At 50.4% G+C, this 16,615-nt stretch overlaps 2 protein-coding genes across 4 annotated transcripts in view; one reads left to right on the top strand and one right to left on the bottom strand.

The window, feature by feature from the left end:
- The window catches only part of LOC146252949 (uncharacterized), a 5,329-nt gene extending 389 nt beyond the window's left edge, over positions 1-4,940 (top strand). The window contains exons 1-5 of the mRNA XM_084678819.1: positions 1-53; positions 280-2,937; positions 3,080-3,173; positions 3,870-3,919; positions 4,480-4,940. The exon at positions 1-53 is cut by the window's left edge and continues 389 nt beyond it. Of these exons, the coding sequence (XP_084534945.1) occupies positions 322-2,937; positions 3,080-3,173; positions 3,870-3,919; positions 4,480-4,521 (2,802 nt within the window). The 5' untranslated portion in view covers positions 1-53; positions 280-321 and the 3' untranslated portion in view covers positions 4,522-4,940. The remainder of the gene's footprint in view (positions 54-279; positions 2,938-3,079; positions 3,174-3,869; positions 3,920-4,479) is intronic.
- Positions 4,941-7,131: 2,191 nt separating this feature from the next.
- On the bottom strand, positions 7,132-16,477 carry LOC146252948 (serine/threonine-protein kinase SBK1-like). 3 transcript variants are annotated; one of them, XM_084678847.1, is made up of 5 exons: positions 16,400-16,477; positions 16,217-16,275; positions 12,761-13,011; positions 10,230-10,432; positions 7,132-8,802 (listed from the first exon to the last, which is right to left on the bottom strand). In XM_084678847.1, exons 3-5 carry the CDS (start codon positions 12,942-12,944, stop codon positions 7,966-7,968), a joined length of 1,224 nt encoding a protein of 407 aa, XP_084534973.1. In that variant the 5' UTR covers positions 12,945-13,011; positions 16,217-16,275; positions 16,400-16,477; the 3' UTR covers positions 7,132-7,965. The 3 variants fall into 3 exon arrangements, with proteins under 3 accessions (XP_084534973.1, XP_084534972.1, XP_084534971.1); XM_084678846.1 differs by having other exon boundaries at positions 16,217-16,463; XM_084678845.1 differs by lacking the exons at positions 16,217-16,275; positions 16,400-16,477 and having other exon boundaries at positions 12,761-13,272.
- Positions 16,478-16,615: the final 138 nt, after the last annotated feature.

The raw sequence follows: 16,615 nt of genomic DNA, 5'->3' as shown, positions 1-16,615 counted from the left end.
CTGGTAAGCCAGCTAAACAGGACCCAGCGACCTCGAGCAGGTATCGTCCAGCGGTGAGTACTCAAAGCTCCGGAGTGGAGTGTCACGGTGCAGCACAATAAATCATCACAAATATCATGGTGTCTAGTGAATGTTCTCGGAAACAAAAAGTTGTTTGCGTAGTTGAGAATTTTTTGTTGAGAGTAAATATTTCGAAAATAAACAAGCAGTCGTTGGTGTACCATTGCAATGTCCTGGTTTATAGTTACAAGTATTCTGTCTGTGGGCTTGTTTTTGCAGAGATTAAACAGCAGTTCTTCTCAAGACTGCTCTCCAGTTGCCATGGATCTGTCAAGGAGTCAGATGGGTTCTGCAGACCTCGGACTGTCTAGACAGCATAGCTGGCACAACCGCCTGACTAGGAGTTGTAACCCAGCAACCAACCGCCCTCAGACCCACCCCGGGACCAAGCCCCTTCCTGCTCCCGCTCACTCACACCCAGACCCAGCCTTCAGGATCTCATCCTATGGAACCAGGTCCAGGTCTCTCCTCTCTCACAGATCTCCCTCACCCCTCCCAGGAATCAGCCACAGTTTGGGGGGAGTTGAGGCTGGGGCGATGTCCCCGGGTCCAGGTGTGGATGCCAGGCTGGAGGGAGGGGTCCAGGGAGCAGTGAACGGAGCTAGACACCCCGGCCCCAGTCGGACGCTTTCCCAGGGCGTGGGTCCGGACCCTTTCCGTACCAGGCCCCGGAGTGACGGCGGGCTGTGGAACCCCAGGGCCTACGAGCCCGACCAATCAGACAGCCCCAGCCCAGAGAGCAGTGGGGGCGAGGACAGCCAGAGCGACTCTGACGTCATCTACCTGGTCTCCACTGCGCAGGAGGACGACGCCCTCGTATCTCAGGAGGACTCCACCAGCCCCTGCAGCTCCCCGGACAGAGACTGCACCAGTTCCACCGAGAGAGACTGTCCCATAGTGGACCCTCTTTCCCACGCCACGTCCTCCTCCCTGAATGAGGGGCTGGGCTGTTTCCTGCTGCCGCCGTCCAGCCGCTCCCCCAGCCCGGACAGCACCTACTCGGACGACTCCTCCTACAGCACCAGGGACGTGCTGCTCCACAGCAAGCCCGTCGTCCACCTCTCCCAGCTGGTCTACGCCGACTGCGCGGGCTCGCCCGTGGACGTCTCCAGCGACGACAGCGACGTGATGGAAGTGCCTGTGACGAACCACAAGAGCGGGTCGGACGCTCTCCCCCCGCGCCTTTATGTCAGGAGACACCGGGGGGAAGACGCGGCCCCACAGAGGAGCTTCTCTCCCCAGCCCAGAGCCCCTCAGACCTGGGGCCTCCGGCGTAGCCCCAGGGCTCCTAAACCCGCCTCCTCGCCCGTACACACCCCCACCAGGACGGTGTACAGCCGCGGGGCCAAGACGCACAGCAGGTGCCTCAGCCTGAGCATGCACAGCGAGAGCTACGACTCCGGGGACATGATGGACTCCACTGAGAGACAGTCAAGTTCGGAGGAGGAGGACGACGACGACTGGCCCCAGCCTGCCGTCTCTCTGGCCCCAGAGTCGGAGGACTCTGACGTAGGCCGCAGGATGGTCGGAGAGGCTCCCTCAGACAGACACACTCCCTCCACACTCCCCACACGGAGGATCCTCTCTCCTGGCTCACAAGCCCGGTCACAGTCCAGCCTCGCAGCCTCTTCTCTAGAGGTTCACTGTACCCCTCCACCTCCCCTCTCCCCCTCTGGGAGCAGGAAAAGGCTGACCAAGCGTAAACCTTGCCAGAGTGCCTCCCCCTCGGCCAAGCAGCCAGCTAAACCCCCCCCTGCCAACAGAGCGGCAACCCCCAGCAAAACAGCCAGCAAAACAGCCAGCAAAACAGCCAGCAAAACAGCCAGCAAAACGAAAACTCCAGCTGCCCGGCCACGAAGGAAGAAACACAAGGGGGCATTCAGCGGGCCCCCCTCCTCCTCTCTCTTCTCCCCTCAGGAACCAGAGATCCAGCTGAGGTACGCCAGGACCAGAGAGAGGAAGGAGCACAAGTCGGACAACTTCTGTCCGTTCATCCACGTGGAGCGGAGGGAGTGCACCGTGGTCAACTACCAGGAAGAGGAGCAGGAGGTGAGGGGGGGCCGGGGTCAGCCCCAGGGCATCGCTGGATCTGGGTCTCTATCCGGTCTGGTCCCCAGGACCTCCTGCTTCAAACTGGGTCGTATCAGCTCCCGGAGCCGGGGGGAGTCCTCTCAGGTGTGCTGTCTGTGTGGAGGCCCAGCCAACACCATGGTTCTGGGGGACCTCCATGGGCCCTACTACCCCAGCGGACCAGGGCTGTGGGACCAAAACCACCCTCGGGCCCAGAGTCAACAGCAGAACCACAACGAACCGGCTGCGGATTACAGGGCTCACCTACCGGGAGCGGAGAACGGCTGGCATGGCCACAGTAACGGCCACAGACCTGTGGACGAGGCTGGAGAGGAGGAGGCCAAGATCGAGGTGGGTAGTGATGGGGAGGGTTCAGTGATGCCGCCAGATAGATCGCTCTGGACTGGTGGTTCTGGAGCTCACAGCCCTAGACCTGGACTAGAACCCCCTCACAGCCCTGGGCCAGAACCACAAGCCACACACAGTCCTCTACCAACAACAGAACTCACTCACTATCCTCGACCAGCACCAGAACCCCCTCACAGTCCTGGACCAGCACCAGAACCCCCTCACAGTCCTGGACCAGCACCAGAACCCCCTCACAGTCTTGGACCAGCACCAGAACCCCCTCACTATCCTGGACCAGCACTAGAAGCCAAACACCAACCTGGACCAGTACTAGAACCCACACACAGTCCTGGGGAGCGCTGGGTTCATGAGGACTGTGGGATCTGGTCAGCAGGGGTGTTCCTGGTCAAAGGGATGCTTTATGGGCTGGACGAAGCAGTGAGGCAGGCCAGAGAGACAGTGAGTGAAACCCAATGTACCCTAGCCAAGCGCTACTATGTTGCACGAGTATATAATTATTCTTTTTTGATTGTTTATCATCCTCAGAGAAATGTTTGTCGTCCAGTTTTGCCTGTAACTGTTTGCTCTGCATGTTCCTCAGGTGTGTACGGCCTGCAGCAGGCCAGGAGCTACCATGGGGTGCTTCATCAAGAGCTGTCCCACCAAGTACCATTACAGGTGTGCCTGCCAATCAGGTGAGGCTTCAACTCTCCAGTCTACCTCCCTGCCTACCTGCTCACCGCACTGCTGAGCCGCCTGCCTGCCTGCATACCTGATTCTACGTTCTTATCCTCCTACCTGCATTCCTGCCTACTTCCCCACAGTCCTACCAGCCTACCTACTTATCTCTCTACAATAGCTGCCTGCCTCCATGTCGATCTTAACTGCAGGAGAAGAGTGTGACAAACAACCACAGATGTTTGAGTGCCTCTTGAACGACAGGATTTTGTTCCAGCTGTTCCAGAGGATGCAGAAGGCAGAGGGTTCCACTCTCACCTGTCAGAGTAGCCTGTGCTGTATTGGATCAGCCGAGCTGGCCTCATGTTTTAATGGAAATGTTCCAGTACGCTGGATAAGAGACAGGTGTCGCATGAAAAGAGAGGGATGGAGGTAGAGAGGGGAGGGCACAGGGATTGAGAGAAAGTTGGAAAGTGAGAGAGGGATCGAGAATGAAAGGATACAGAGAGAGGGTATGTAGAGGGGCAGATAGAGGGATTGAGAGAGAGAGAGATGAGTGTGTGGGTTGTGTATCTTGTGTGTGGGAAGCGTGCTGAGAACGTGTCTGCAAAGGAACAGTTTGTGAAGTGAGTAAATACTGTTTCACTGACATCTCTCTCTGTCTCTCCTTGTCTCTGTCTCTGTTTCTCCCTCCCTCTTTCTCGCGAATGCAGGCTGTGCACTCAACGAAGACAATTTCTCCATGAGATGTCCTAAGCACAAGGTAACTCCCTCTAGTGACAGATGTAAACTGTTAACGTAATGGAGGATTTGTGTTTTCTTTCTGTGTTTGCACACCAGGAAGGCTTTACTCTGTGACTACAAAAACTAACAGAAGTCGGTTTGCCGTGACACGCTCTGATCACTTTACCCTTGATCTATCTCACATTATCAAACGAAGTAAACAAAGTTGGGGACCAACATTGTGGTTCCAAAAATCGATAAACAGGGTACAGAACTGGCGTATCCAATGTCTTTGTATATACAACAGTGCAATGACGTCATTATTCATCTGTTGTGTGTCTGTGTGTGTGTGTGTGTGTCTGTGTGTGTGTCTGTGTGTGTCTGTGTGTGTGTGTGTCTGTGTGTGTCTGTGTCTGTGTGTGTCTGTGTGTGTCTGTGTGTGTGTGTGTGTGTGTGTGTGTCTGTGTGTCTGTGTGTGTGTGTGTGTGTCTGTGTGTGTGTGTGTGTGTGTCTGTGTGTGTGTCTGTGTGTGTCTGTGTGTGTGTGTGTGTGTGTGTGTGTGTCTGTGTGTGTGTGTGTGTGTGTGTGTTTGTCAACCAGAACAAAACATTCCAAGGTGTGACCAGACAGTGCTACAGATGACAAACAGGAAACCACTGCCAGACATACAAGTGATCTGGGCCTTGATCTGGGCCTAAACATGGCTCTAGAACTTTCCCCTGCTCTAGAACTTCTCCCGGCTCAAGAACTGGACCTAGGCACTGACTGGATCCAAACCTCTCATAGGAGTGTGTGGACACACTCTACCACAGATATACTTAGGAACTAACTACTGGACCCTATCACACCATCCGTTCAGTTCAATACTGACCTGCAACCCCAGGAACACAGCACTCAGAGAGAGACAGGAAGATTCAAGACCCCAGTCCGCTGGTGTGTCTTAAGTGTGTTTATAATGCAGTTTTGATTGTTGGTGAGTTATTTAAATTAATGCAGTGTTGATGGTGGATGTCTGTACTCGTTCCAGTGCTCTTTAATGTAATAAAGGATTTATTGATGTACTTACCTTGTGATTTTATACGCACTTGTTAATAACTAGCATACGGTGTATTGAGAAAGTATTCAGACCTTTTACACCAACAAAATCTATACTGATGGACTGTGGTGTTTGAGTGGCTGTACTCACACTAGGATAACTAATCGCTCTAGTCTAATTGATCGGGGCGATTAAGGACAGATAGATGATAATGGAGTTCTGGTGCGTTTTTGCAAAGTTCTATTTATGCAAGTGGGCCACAACCCTCCCTCCCTCCCACCCTCCCTCCCTCCCCCTCATGTCCTGTCTCTCCTTTGCTCTAATATCAACTCTTCCTCTCTCTCCCTTTGTTGTCCTCTTCATTACGGTCACCCTCTCCATTCCATGTCATTATCTCTTTCTCCAACCCCCCCCTTCTCTCTCTCTCTTTCTCTCCCCATCTTGCCCTCTCTCGTTCTCTGCTATGTGTAGACGGTGTTGTTTTCTCGGTGCAGTGTTATCTGTGCGCCCAGGACTGACAGTCGCCTTTCATGTCCTCCCCTCCCCCCGTAGCTCCGTCCTTCAGTCCCTCCTCCCCGCTATCTCTGCAACACAGCAGGATTGCCTCCATGGGAGGCTTGAAAAGCCCAGTCTTCCTCCTCTTCAGTCTCTAAATCCCCTCTCTTTCCTCCCTCCTTTCCATCCCTTCCTTCCCTCCCCTGCTCTCTCTTCCCTCCATCTCTCTCCCCCTTCCTCCCTCCCCAGACGTAGTGTAAGGATGCAGAGATCCTGTCTCTCCTGCCCTCAGATCCTCTCTCTCCTGCCCTCAGATCCTCTCTCTCCTGCCCTCAGATCCTGTCTCTCCTGCCCTCAGAGCCTGTCTCTCCTGCCCTCAGATCCTCTCTCTCCTGCCCTCAGATCCTCTCTCTCCTGCCCTCAGATCCTCTCTCTCCTGCCCTCAGATCCTGTCTCTCCTGCCCTCAGATCCTGTCTCTGCCTCTCTTACATAACGAGGCTCACAAGTGCAGAGCTTGCAGTAGAGTTCACTTCCTTCCAGCATGGTGCGTCAAACCCACGGTTGCACTGTGATCCCAGGTGCGCTATGCATCCTTCTGTACTGACTTCCTTCCTTTCTCCCTTTCTTTCTTCCTTTCTTCCTTTCTTTCTTCCTTCATTCTTTCCTTCCAAGGCCGGAGAGTTTTACTCGTCAGCTAGTAACTAGTATCCTCTGTGCCGTCTGTATCCTCTGTGCTGTCTGTATCCTCTGTGCTGTCATGCGTTTTCTGGAGGTTTTATTGCATATTTAATAACAACTGGGTGGAGAGGAAGTCAGAGGGAGACGTTCTGGGAGTCATCTGAATAAGACATGGACTCGGCAGTTTCTGCTAATGACAATATTTCCACCTCAACTCGAGAGAGGTGGTTCATTCTGCTCGATTCAGTACTGGAACTCGAGTCTTGATCGAAGTGTAGCACAGTATTAAATAACACAGTAACCCCACACAGCTCTACACGACACAAGAACAACTCAACAAGGTTTTATCTCCACAGACATGTTTTTATTTCCACACCCTTCCGTGAGAGCAATATGGATTCATGCAAACACAACACACAAAGAGAGATTATACTCCAAATGTCGCATTGGAAAAAGCGTAATCCAAAGTGGGAACTAGTCTGTTCTCCATTCCCTGGAGGAGTTCCTATCTGGAAGGTAAATCGCTTCAAAAAAGAAAACTGAATATAGACGGATATGAAGAAAAAGGGTCTTTGGCTGCTTCATCGGTTGTCTGAGGGTATGTCAGGTAGGCAGTCCTTGTGGGTTTGCTAAACTTCCAAACTGACTAAGTGGTAAACTGTATACAAATGATGAATTTTACTTTCAGCTCTACAAGTTTAAGAATAATATCAAATCATGTACAGTACATTTGTGCTATAGGAATAAATAAAAGTCACTGCAATCATTTCCACAATTCTTTTTTTTTTTTCTTCTTTACGTTCACATTAAACTTCAGATTCCACATTTTCTTCATAATCCATGCAAGTAAAAAGATTCAGTTCAGCTTGTCCATTCACAACTCATACCAGGCAGACTAATCTTCTGTATCAAATCCTAGATGCTTCCATGGAAGTCTATATTTTAAAGTTTTACTCTAAATAACCTAACAAGCAGTGAAGTTCCTTTTTCAAAATGGCTGATGAGCATAAACAACATCAAGAACAAAAAACACAACAATACATCAAAATATGACAAATCTTTGATGACATTTTTCAAAATAAATAGAAATAACATATACAGTACGTTATGATTATGACAGCACTCAAATAAATAGGATAAACATAGACAAACCAATGACATTGTGACACCACAATCGGTTTGAGAAGAGCGGAAAAACTCTAAATGTAATGCCTCTGGCTCTTTCGTCTTTCACCCTTTGAATCACCTTTACAGAAGCAAGGAAACCGTCACAAAGTCTACTTTTTTGCAGATGACCTAATCTCCCTAATTAAGACTTGGACGATGGACATATTGCTTGAAGGTGAGGTGTCCTGATCTACTCTTTAGCAACATTCATGACAGACGGTTTATCGCTCTGAGGCGGTTCTGCTTCTCTTTCCTGTGTAATCCTGTCCTCGGGTCTGGATAGCTACATTACAGTACATTATAGTCCAGTTAGCACAGTACAGTACATAATAGTTCAGTACAGTCTAAGCACTGATAGGAACCTACAGACAGCAGAGTCCAGGGCTCAGAGTAAAAGGACAGGTGGAGATGTTCTTCATCCTCTCATCATCATCATCATCATCGGTATTGTCATATTCAACGTCTGTTTGATTCCTCGGTCACGTGACACCGACACGTCTCGTCGTTATGGAGACGTCACTCCATCTTTCCCTTCTTCTAAAACGCCTTTCTTCGCCCACTCCTCTTCTTCCTTCGTTCCTCTCTTCCTCAGGGGGGGCGGTCATGTCTGCGTCGTCAGCTACGCAGATGTGTGTCCCCCCCCGTGTGTGTGTTCAAGTGTGTGTGTGTGTGTAGGTGTGCGTCCCCGACGCCGGCACCGGCCTCCACCCTACACGCAGATCTCAATGGGCGTGGTCACCAGGACACGCCCCCCTCCGTTGTTGTTGTCGCGGGAGACGCGGTCGTAGCTTCCTGTGGAGGAGGGAGAGCTGTTGGAGGAGGAGGACGAGTAGTGGTGGGACCCTCCCAGAACCTCCCCCATGACTCCTCCCTTGGCCGCCAGACTCTGCTGCTTCATCCGGTCCACCAGCACCTCCTCCTCGGACGAGGAAGAGCCGCTGACGTCCAGAGGAGGCGCGGCGGCGTTGCCCCCGGAGACCGCCCCGCCCCCGCCGTTGCTGTTGCCGTTGTTGGAGTCCAGCATCCAGGTTTGGCTGAAGAAACCGAACACCTCTTTGACGGAGCCCCGCCTCTCCTGATCCACAGAGAGGAGCCTTCGGAACATCCGCAGGGCCTGGTCGCTGAACCGCCTCCACTGCGACGGCACCGCGTTGGAGCGCCGTCGCTGCCAGCGGACGAACTCCTGGTAGAAGGCGTCCGAGGGCAGGGCCTTCTCCCAGGGGAAGTTGCCGGTCAGCATGCAGAAGAGGAGCACGCCGAACGCCCACACGTCCGTGCTGTAGTCCACGCTGAAGCCCTCGTGGCGCGACGCGTCGCACAGCTCCGGCGCCGTGTATGGGATGGTGCCGCTCACCCGCTTCACCGGGGAGCCGGCGCGCCGCGTCATGCCAAAGTCAGACAGCTTGACCTTGCGGCACTCTCGGTCGAAGATCAGGATGTTCTCGGGCTTGATGTCGCGGTGCACCAGCTTCTTGCAGTGGAGGTAGTCCAGGGCTATCGCCACCTGGTGGACACAGCGCTTCGCGACGGTCTCTGGAAGGCCCACCTAGAGGACAGGGGAGGAAGTGACAGACAGGGTCAGATAGGCTGGTATGATCAGAGGTCAAACTAGGGGACTACTTCCTGTATTGACCTCTTCTTGTACTAACAACTTCCTGGACCAAACAATTCCTATACCGAGTTCTTCCTGTGTGAACCATTTCCTTTATGAAACACTAACTGCTCTGAATAAATCTTGTGCAAACTACTTGGTGTGCTATACAGCCTACGTCTCATAGTATTAAGCACAAACATGGAATATGATCTCTGTGTTTAGACTTTTTATATGTCTGGCCAAGATACACATTACCTTTTGAAAATGAACTTGCCATTGCCATTACACAACCTGCCATGTAATGAATACAGTTCGCAGAGGGCACCACTGCATTGAAACCAACCAAGCTCTGTGATCAAGCCACCAGAGTCTGTGAAGCTGGAGAGTGATTATCACCATCTATACAGGTATTTATAACATCGCTCAATAATAACTCCTCCACTGGCAAGGACGACTGTGTGTAATCCCCCAGTTACTGTAATACATTATATCTGCAGTGGAAACACAAGCGCCGGCTCAGAATAGCAGTCTGTGTCAGAGGGGTTTTTTGTTTTTTAAGGGATAAAAAGGGCAACCTTTTACCCAAAGTGACGCACCAGGGGGGGGGGATTTGACCCTAAGACCTTTTGATCTGCCAACAAATGCTCTACCACTGAGCTATATCCATCGCTGATGGTGATGACGATGATGTGGATTAGGTTACCATGTACATCCTGCTGCACATGAGTCCAAGTTACAAACCCTAAAATGGCCTGGAATTTATTTAAATATGGATGTTAAAACTGAATACATCCAAATATGGACTTTAACAGTGGAACCGTCTAAAAATGGCTATTTATGGATTTTTCACTGACATGTGAATCCTGTAGAATCAACAGCCAGTGAAACTCATGTCTTAGGATTGATGGTATTCACCATTGAGAGTGTACTTATGCACTGTATAAACTTACAACAAACACACAGGTCGCAGAACTCAAACCCTGACTATGTGTTCCTCCAAACACAAATACATACAGTAAAAACATACTACACACACATACACCTCCCCCCCCCCCACCCCCACCCCCCCACACCCTCACACACACACGCCCTCACACACACACGCCCTCACACACACACACCCTCACACACACACGCCCTCACACACACACACCCTCACACACACACACCCTCACACACACACACCCTCACACACACACGCCCTCACACACACACGCCCTCACACACACACACCCTCACACACACACACCCTCACACACACACGCCCTCACACACACACACCCTCACACACACACGCCCTCACACACACACACCCTCACACACACACACCCTCACACACCCTCACACACACACACCCTCACTCCAGGAGTAACCTTCACCTGAGGGGGGATGATGTCGAACAAGTCCCCCGCCAGAGCAAACTCCTGAGCAAAGATGTAGTATTCGTCCGTCTCGAAGGCGATCCCGTACATGTTGATGACGAAGGGGCAGGGGGACAGGTAGAGGGAGATGCTGTACTCCCTCAGAAAGCTCCTCAACTTGGTGCTCTTCTTCCTCAGGAACTTCAGCGCCATCTTGGTCCCTGGAACACAACGTGCTCATTTAGCAAGCGCTTCCATCCGACGAGATTTACGAACACGCTTTTATCAAAATTAGGAGAGCAGAGGAAACTAGGCAAGGTTACGCAATGGTAAAACGTCGAGCTGAAAAAAATATATTTGTGGAGGGATGGTGGGAGGGGAAGGAGGGAGTGTACACAGACACAGAACAGATTTTCGCTTTCTTTATTCTAGTTTTTATTTATTCAAAACCTGTCCAGGGTTTGTATGATGAAGCGAGTTTACAGGGCTGGATGCTGACGAAAAATCTGCTGAGGAGGGATTTGTAAATATTCCACAACCTTGGCTGTCTGACTAGTTTAATCACAGCACACCCCCCCTTCTCTCTCTCCTTCGCTCTCTCTCTCACTAGTGCAGAGAAGTGTAAGGGGCCGCTTGGTATTGTTTGAAACAGTGAACAGACAACAGTCTACTGATACGTGGATCACACCCACGCATGGAGCTACTAGAGAATCAGGCTGATGAGATTAGAGAAACTGAAACTCTCAGTCGGCCTGATTGCAGAATATGTTTTTCCGAGCATACAGAGAGGGGAAGAAGGGAAGTGGGCTAAGGATGAGGGATAGAGTGACATCGGAGGGAACCAGGAGGGGGAAGAAAATGGAGAGGGGTCCAGGGGGAGGGATAGAGAGGGAGAGACAGAGGGAGACAGAGAGAGGTAAATGCATAGAGGTGAGTACTGCATCAGTGTATCTGATGGAGGACAGACACACTGCAGCGCCTCAGTGTCTGTCTCTCCCTGAACACCCAGAGCCTCTGACGGTCACAGTGTCAGCCAACTTCTCCAATAGCCCCAGCCTCATAGCCAGCCCCAGCCTCAAACCCAACCCCAGGCCTAGCCTCAACCCTAGACCCTGCTTCAGCCCCAGCCTCACACCCAGCCCAGGCCTAGCCTCAACCCTGCTTCAGCCCCAGCCCCAGCCCCAGCCTCAACCCTAGACCCTGCTTCAGCCCCAGCCCCAGGCCCAGCCTCACACCCAGCCCGGGGCCCCACTCCTACAGACTGAGGATTACACGGTTGCATTACAAGGTTGGTCTACAGTCTAGTACTGCAGACATATCCCAGTTGTCCTCCTGCATAGAGCAGAGCCATGGACCACAGAGCAGCTTAGCCATCCGGTGAACAAGGAGGAATGCAGGACTGGCATTAATCCCTCTACTGTCAGCAAGGACACAAATGTAGACACATACACACACACACACACACACACACACACCCCACTAGACACTAAAAATAAGTCAAATTCATATCCATACACAGAAAAACACACACATGCATAAAGTCACGTGAACACACAAACACACAAAAACACACATAAGAGCTGATGATTGATTGGGTTCAGGCTGAACTTCAGGAATATCAGGATCTGTGTCTATATGACACAGTGTGACAACAAACGACATCACAAGCACAGCACAAGTCTGTGTGTCAATGGGTGTGTGTAGTCTGCATGTGTGTGTGTGTGTGTGTGTGTAGATGATACAGTACGTTCAGTGATACATCACAACAAGCCAGAGATGGGTTTACAGTCTCCACAGAGTAATGACAGGGTGTGAGGATAGGCAGGTCTGGAGGAAGACAGATGGCGTGCGCGTTCGCTCAGCATATCTCAGAGAGACCGCTAAACCAATGCGGTTCTTTAAAAGCTTAAAAAGGTCATCTCTCCCCCCGAAACAGAGCGTACTGGCTGGGGAGATGAACATCACGAACGCCCCCCCCCTCTGCTCCACTGCTCTGAGAGACGGAGCACAGCTGGAGCACACGGTGGATCATTTGGCGTTTACAAGCAAATAAAAAGGGTCAACGGATATCTGCCCATCTGGATCTGAACGTTACTGGATCATGCTATATATAGTATAGTATAGTATAGTATAGTATAGTATAGTACAGTATCAGAATCAGAAGGGATTTTATTCGCCATGAATGTTTGCACAAACAAGGAATGTACTTTTACTTACTGGTAGGGAGGTGCATACATTAAACATATAGGAATATTGAAACTTAAATATGTGGACTAACTATACAAAAGGAGCAAAGTCTACAGTATAGTATACTGTAGTAAGGTATAGTATAGAGCAGTATGGTATAGTACAGTACATTATAATTTAGTATAACACAGTACGGTATAGCGCAGTAAAGTATGGCACAGTATAGTTTAATATGGAATAGTACAGAACAGCTGTACAGATGTTTTATGCATATATTAAAACAAACATAAATAACATACTAAACTCTCATTTAATTGTATGTACGTGTAATAGGCAGGTCTGACCCTTGACCTTCGACTGACCTCTGAGTTTGTGTACGACCAGGTCGACCTTCCCGTAGGTTCCCTTGCCCAGCTCCCTGATGACCTCATAGTACTTGTTGACCTCTAACCTCTCCAGGTTCTGAGCAGCGATCAGCTGCAGTTCCTCCAGGATGTCCACTGAACTGCCGTCACTGCGTGTCACATGGGCCGAGGAAGAGCTCATCTTGCAAAGGGGAGGGGCTTGGAGCGCTTGAGGAGGAGGCGGGGCGATCTGGAGACAGATGATGTCACTGAGGAAGGAGGAAGGAGACAGGAGGGGCAGGAAGGAAGGGGAGAGGTGAGGAGGGGTTAGAGAGTGGAACACTGACATTGAGTTTGAGTACTCACAGACTCACACACACACACCATATGCACCACACACAAAAGATGATGGCAAGAGCGAAAATCACACACCCATGGGTTTTGTTTGCATTCCTTCCCTACACACACATAGAACTAAACTCTCACACACACACACACACACACACACCTTGTATCCCACCAACATCAAAGAGTAGGCTGAGAGTTTTGTATCTGAGCCAAATCAGAAATTATGTAATCCCTGAGTGCCTGCTGTGAGCACAGATCCAGGTTCTTCTGCGGAACGCCTTTCATGTCAGCTAGATCACAGGCTGCAGCTTCCCGGTTCCCCCCTTCCCCAGCGGAGAACACACAACCGCAGGAGGAACAAGCAGGGGCTGCCAGAGTCCTCTTCACTGAACAAATGCGATGTTCTCCCTCCAAGTTCCTCAGATGAACTAGCTACCTGTCCAGGTTTGATTCGTGACTTCCTCTTCACATGGTTCCCGGTAGGTGGGCGTGGATGTGGTGTAACACTGGTTCGGAACAATACAGACTGTTCCTTTGCGTTAATCACTGAAATACTGTTAGGACTGTCTGGAAACAATACCAGAATGTAGAACTGTGCACTTCTGGTCATAAATCATCTGCTGTACTCATATGTACTATTTGTACATTGCTTTGGATAACAGCATCTGCTAAATAGGTACATGACATCCAGTGGGGTCATATGAACGAACACAACTGATCTCGGATCAGTCCAGCTCTCCACTCATAGATGAACGCAGACTGTCAACTCTGCCTGTTACCAGCATCTTAGTGAGGCTCAAATCAGAGCTCTGGCACGTTTTCATATGTGGAGCAGGGCAATCTTTAAATAAAAAATAGTGTGCGTTTTTTGCACCGAGATCCAAACCTTGGGTACCGTATGTGTGAAGTTCTATCCCTGGTCTTAAACAGGTCAGATGTCACAGCCCTTAAACTAGTCTGGTGTGACAGGGAGAACTGTCACTCACTCCTCTCTCCTCTTTGACCCGCCAAGCAACAACACTCATTCACTGCATCCCTTCCTGATCTGTGATTGGCTGTGAACTCTTCCCAGACCTGCTGGTGCTGCAGTCGGGTGGCATCTCTCGCTCTTTTTTCCCCTCCACCCTTTTCTATCACTCCGTCTCTTTCACCCTCCCTCACTCGCTCACTCTCTCTCTCCCTCCATCTCTATCACTCTCTATTGATCCCTTTATTTTTCTCCCTCCATCTCTAAGCTATTACTTGCCTAGGCGCTGCCTCCTGCTGCCTCTCTCCACCCCCCCCCTTCTCTTTCTCTATCTCTCTTGCCCTCCATCTCTCCCTTTCTCAGTAACAAGAAGAGACATGTGTGAAACAGACAGGATTTCAAATGTAGGCACTTCCTGTGCAGAGGGTCCATCTGTGCCTCTAGAGTAGCTGTCATGAGTGTGTGCTTGCTTGTGTGTGTGCTTGTTTGTGTGCTTGTGTGTGTGCTTGTGTGTGTGCGTGTGTGCTTGTGTGTGTGTGTGTTCCACACACTTCCACATACTCCTGCGTGTCATTTCAAAGGTTCAAAGATGAAAGCACAGAGACACTCTGGTAATTAAGCTGCTTACTTGCTGCATCACTGCCAGCTGTATCACCCAGCGTTATACTCCCTCCACACACACACAAAACACAAACATTGCATCTAGAAAGAGCAGCACAGTGCATTGGCCAGCTCACCAATGCGGCCTGCCAAACTGCATCCTGTAGAGTTAGTACCAGGTGACTACATGTGACACACCCACCTCACACATGGCCCCGCCCACCTCACATGGTCCCACCCACATCACCTGTGCTCAGGGTCACACAGGAGACACCCAACAGATAACTTTGGGTGTCTCAGTTCCCTGCATATCAGATTACCATCTCTCTAGTCTCCTACATGAAAAACCCTGTAGACACTTCCTGGTAACAAGGTGTCTGGTTGCTCATGGTTACAGATGGGATACTGGTTAACTAGCACATGATTGGCAGAGAAGACTGGGATGCTGTGAGATACTCTTCTATAAGTGGCACCATTTTCTCTCTCTTTTCTTTCTTTCTTTCTTTCTTTCTTTCTTTCATTTTTCTTTCCCTTAGTTTCTCAGGCTCCTTCTCTCCCTCTGTCCTTATGTCACAGCTCATTTCTCTCTCTCCTTCTCTCTCTCCTATTCTTTTGTAAACCAGATTCCACTGACAGTAGATTCCTTCTGTAGACTAGATCCCACAAACAGTAGATAGACAGATCCCTTCTGTGAATTGGATGCCATGCATAGCGGATCCCATCTCTAGATCCCAGGAGATCCCCAGACCTCCAGAGACGGGCCTGTGAGAGACACAGCACTGTCATGGTGACATGGTGCGGTGTGGATCTCCTCTAGCAGAATCAGATACAATTATAGATCCAGCCCTACATCAACTGTGTGTGTATGTGTGTGTTTATGTGTGTGTGTATGCCTGTGTGTCTATATGTGTGTGTGTGCCTGTGCCCAAATGTGTGTGCCTGTGTGTGTGTGACAAAGAGAGTGAGTGAAAGAGAATTGGCAGGGATCATTAAAAAAAAAATCTATGAATCAATAACAAAAACTGTCGACCTATGTGCACCACAGTTCCATCCTTGGGAACCCATAGACACGGGTACATGGCATTAAAGCCTTTAGGTAACAGGGATCAAACACCCTTTCACAGGCATGCTAGCAAGCCTCTATTGTTCTCCAGCTGCTTGTCATAGCCTGTACAGCTCGGCTCTCACTTTGCTCTGCTGGATTACCCAAACTGGCCGTCAATGCACAACACAACCGACTCCATCGAAGAATGTCTTGCTCGGCATTTTGAACGCTTCAATGCGCATAAGCTAGAGAAACGATCAATAGAAAGGACTTCTAAAAGACTGAGCTTGCTACTTAGTAAGAGCGCAGAGCAGCGATGCCTGTGTCGGAGGCATCTTTGTCCGCGGACCTGCAGACATACTGGATTCAATCAGTGCACGTCTGGGATGGATTGAAGCATGCAGACGAACAAACCAACGGTGTGAAAACATTCGCCCTCTGAAAAATACTGCGACCACACAATGCATCTTTTCGCAGCCAGTCAAACTGTAACGCTACGCTGCTTTTGACGTACCTTTCAGAATGCGCTGCATACAAGCCGGGTTGTCATTCCATTTGGCAAGAACTTCAATTCTGATCGGAGTTGAAATGTGAAAGAGATGTCATCGGTTACGACCTAAACGTCCCCTGATTCTGCAGGTGCGTTATCGTTGACAATATATGCACGCACAGATGGACACGCACACTACAAATTCACCTTGCGGCGGCTTTTGAGTGCTGGTCCCTGCTTGTTGCCGTGGTCGCTGCTGCGCTATTGTCTGTCTGTGGTCGCTCGGCTGCCAAGTGGAGACAAGGATGCAAGGGCTTGCCCAGCCCACCGCGCCTCCTGTCCAATCAGAACCTTGAGCGAGCCAGCTGTGGGGGAATGGAACGGAAACCAGGGAGGCGGGGTGGACTGTCTCTACACAGAATA

This window comes from Hypomesus nipponensis, chromosome 17, assembly GCF_054491055.1.
Source record: "Hypomesus nipponensis isolate SF chromosome 17, ASM5449105v1, whole genome shotgun sequence".
NCBI lineage: Eukaryota > Metazoa > Chordata > Actinopteri > Osmeriformes > Osmeridae > Hypomesus > Hypomesus nipponensis.
The sequence above is the reverse complement of the archived record's forward strand: the minus strand, read 5'-3'. Positions and strand labels throughout refer to the sequence as shown.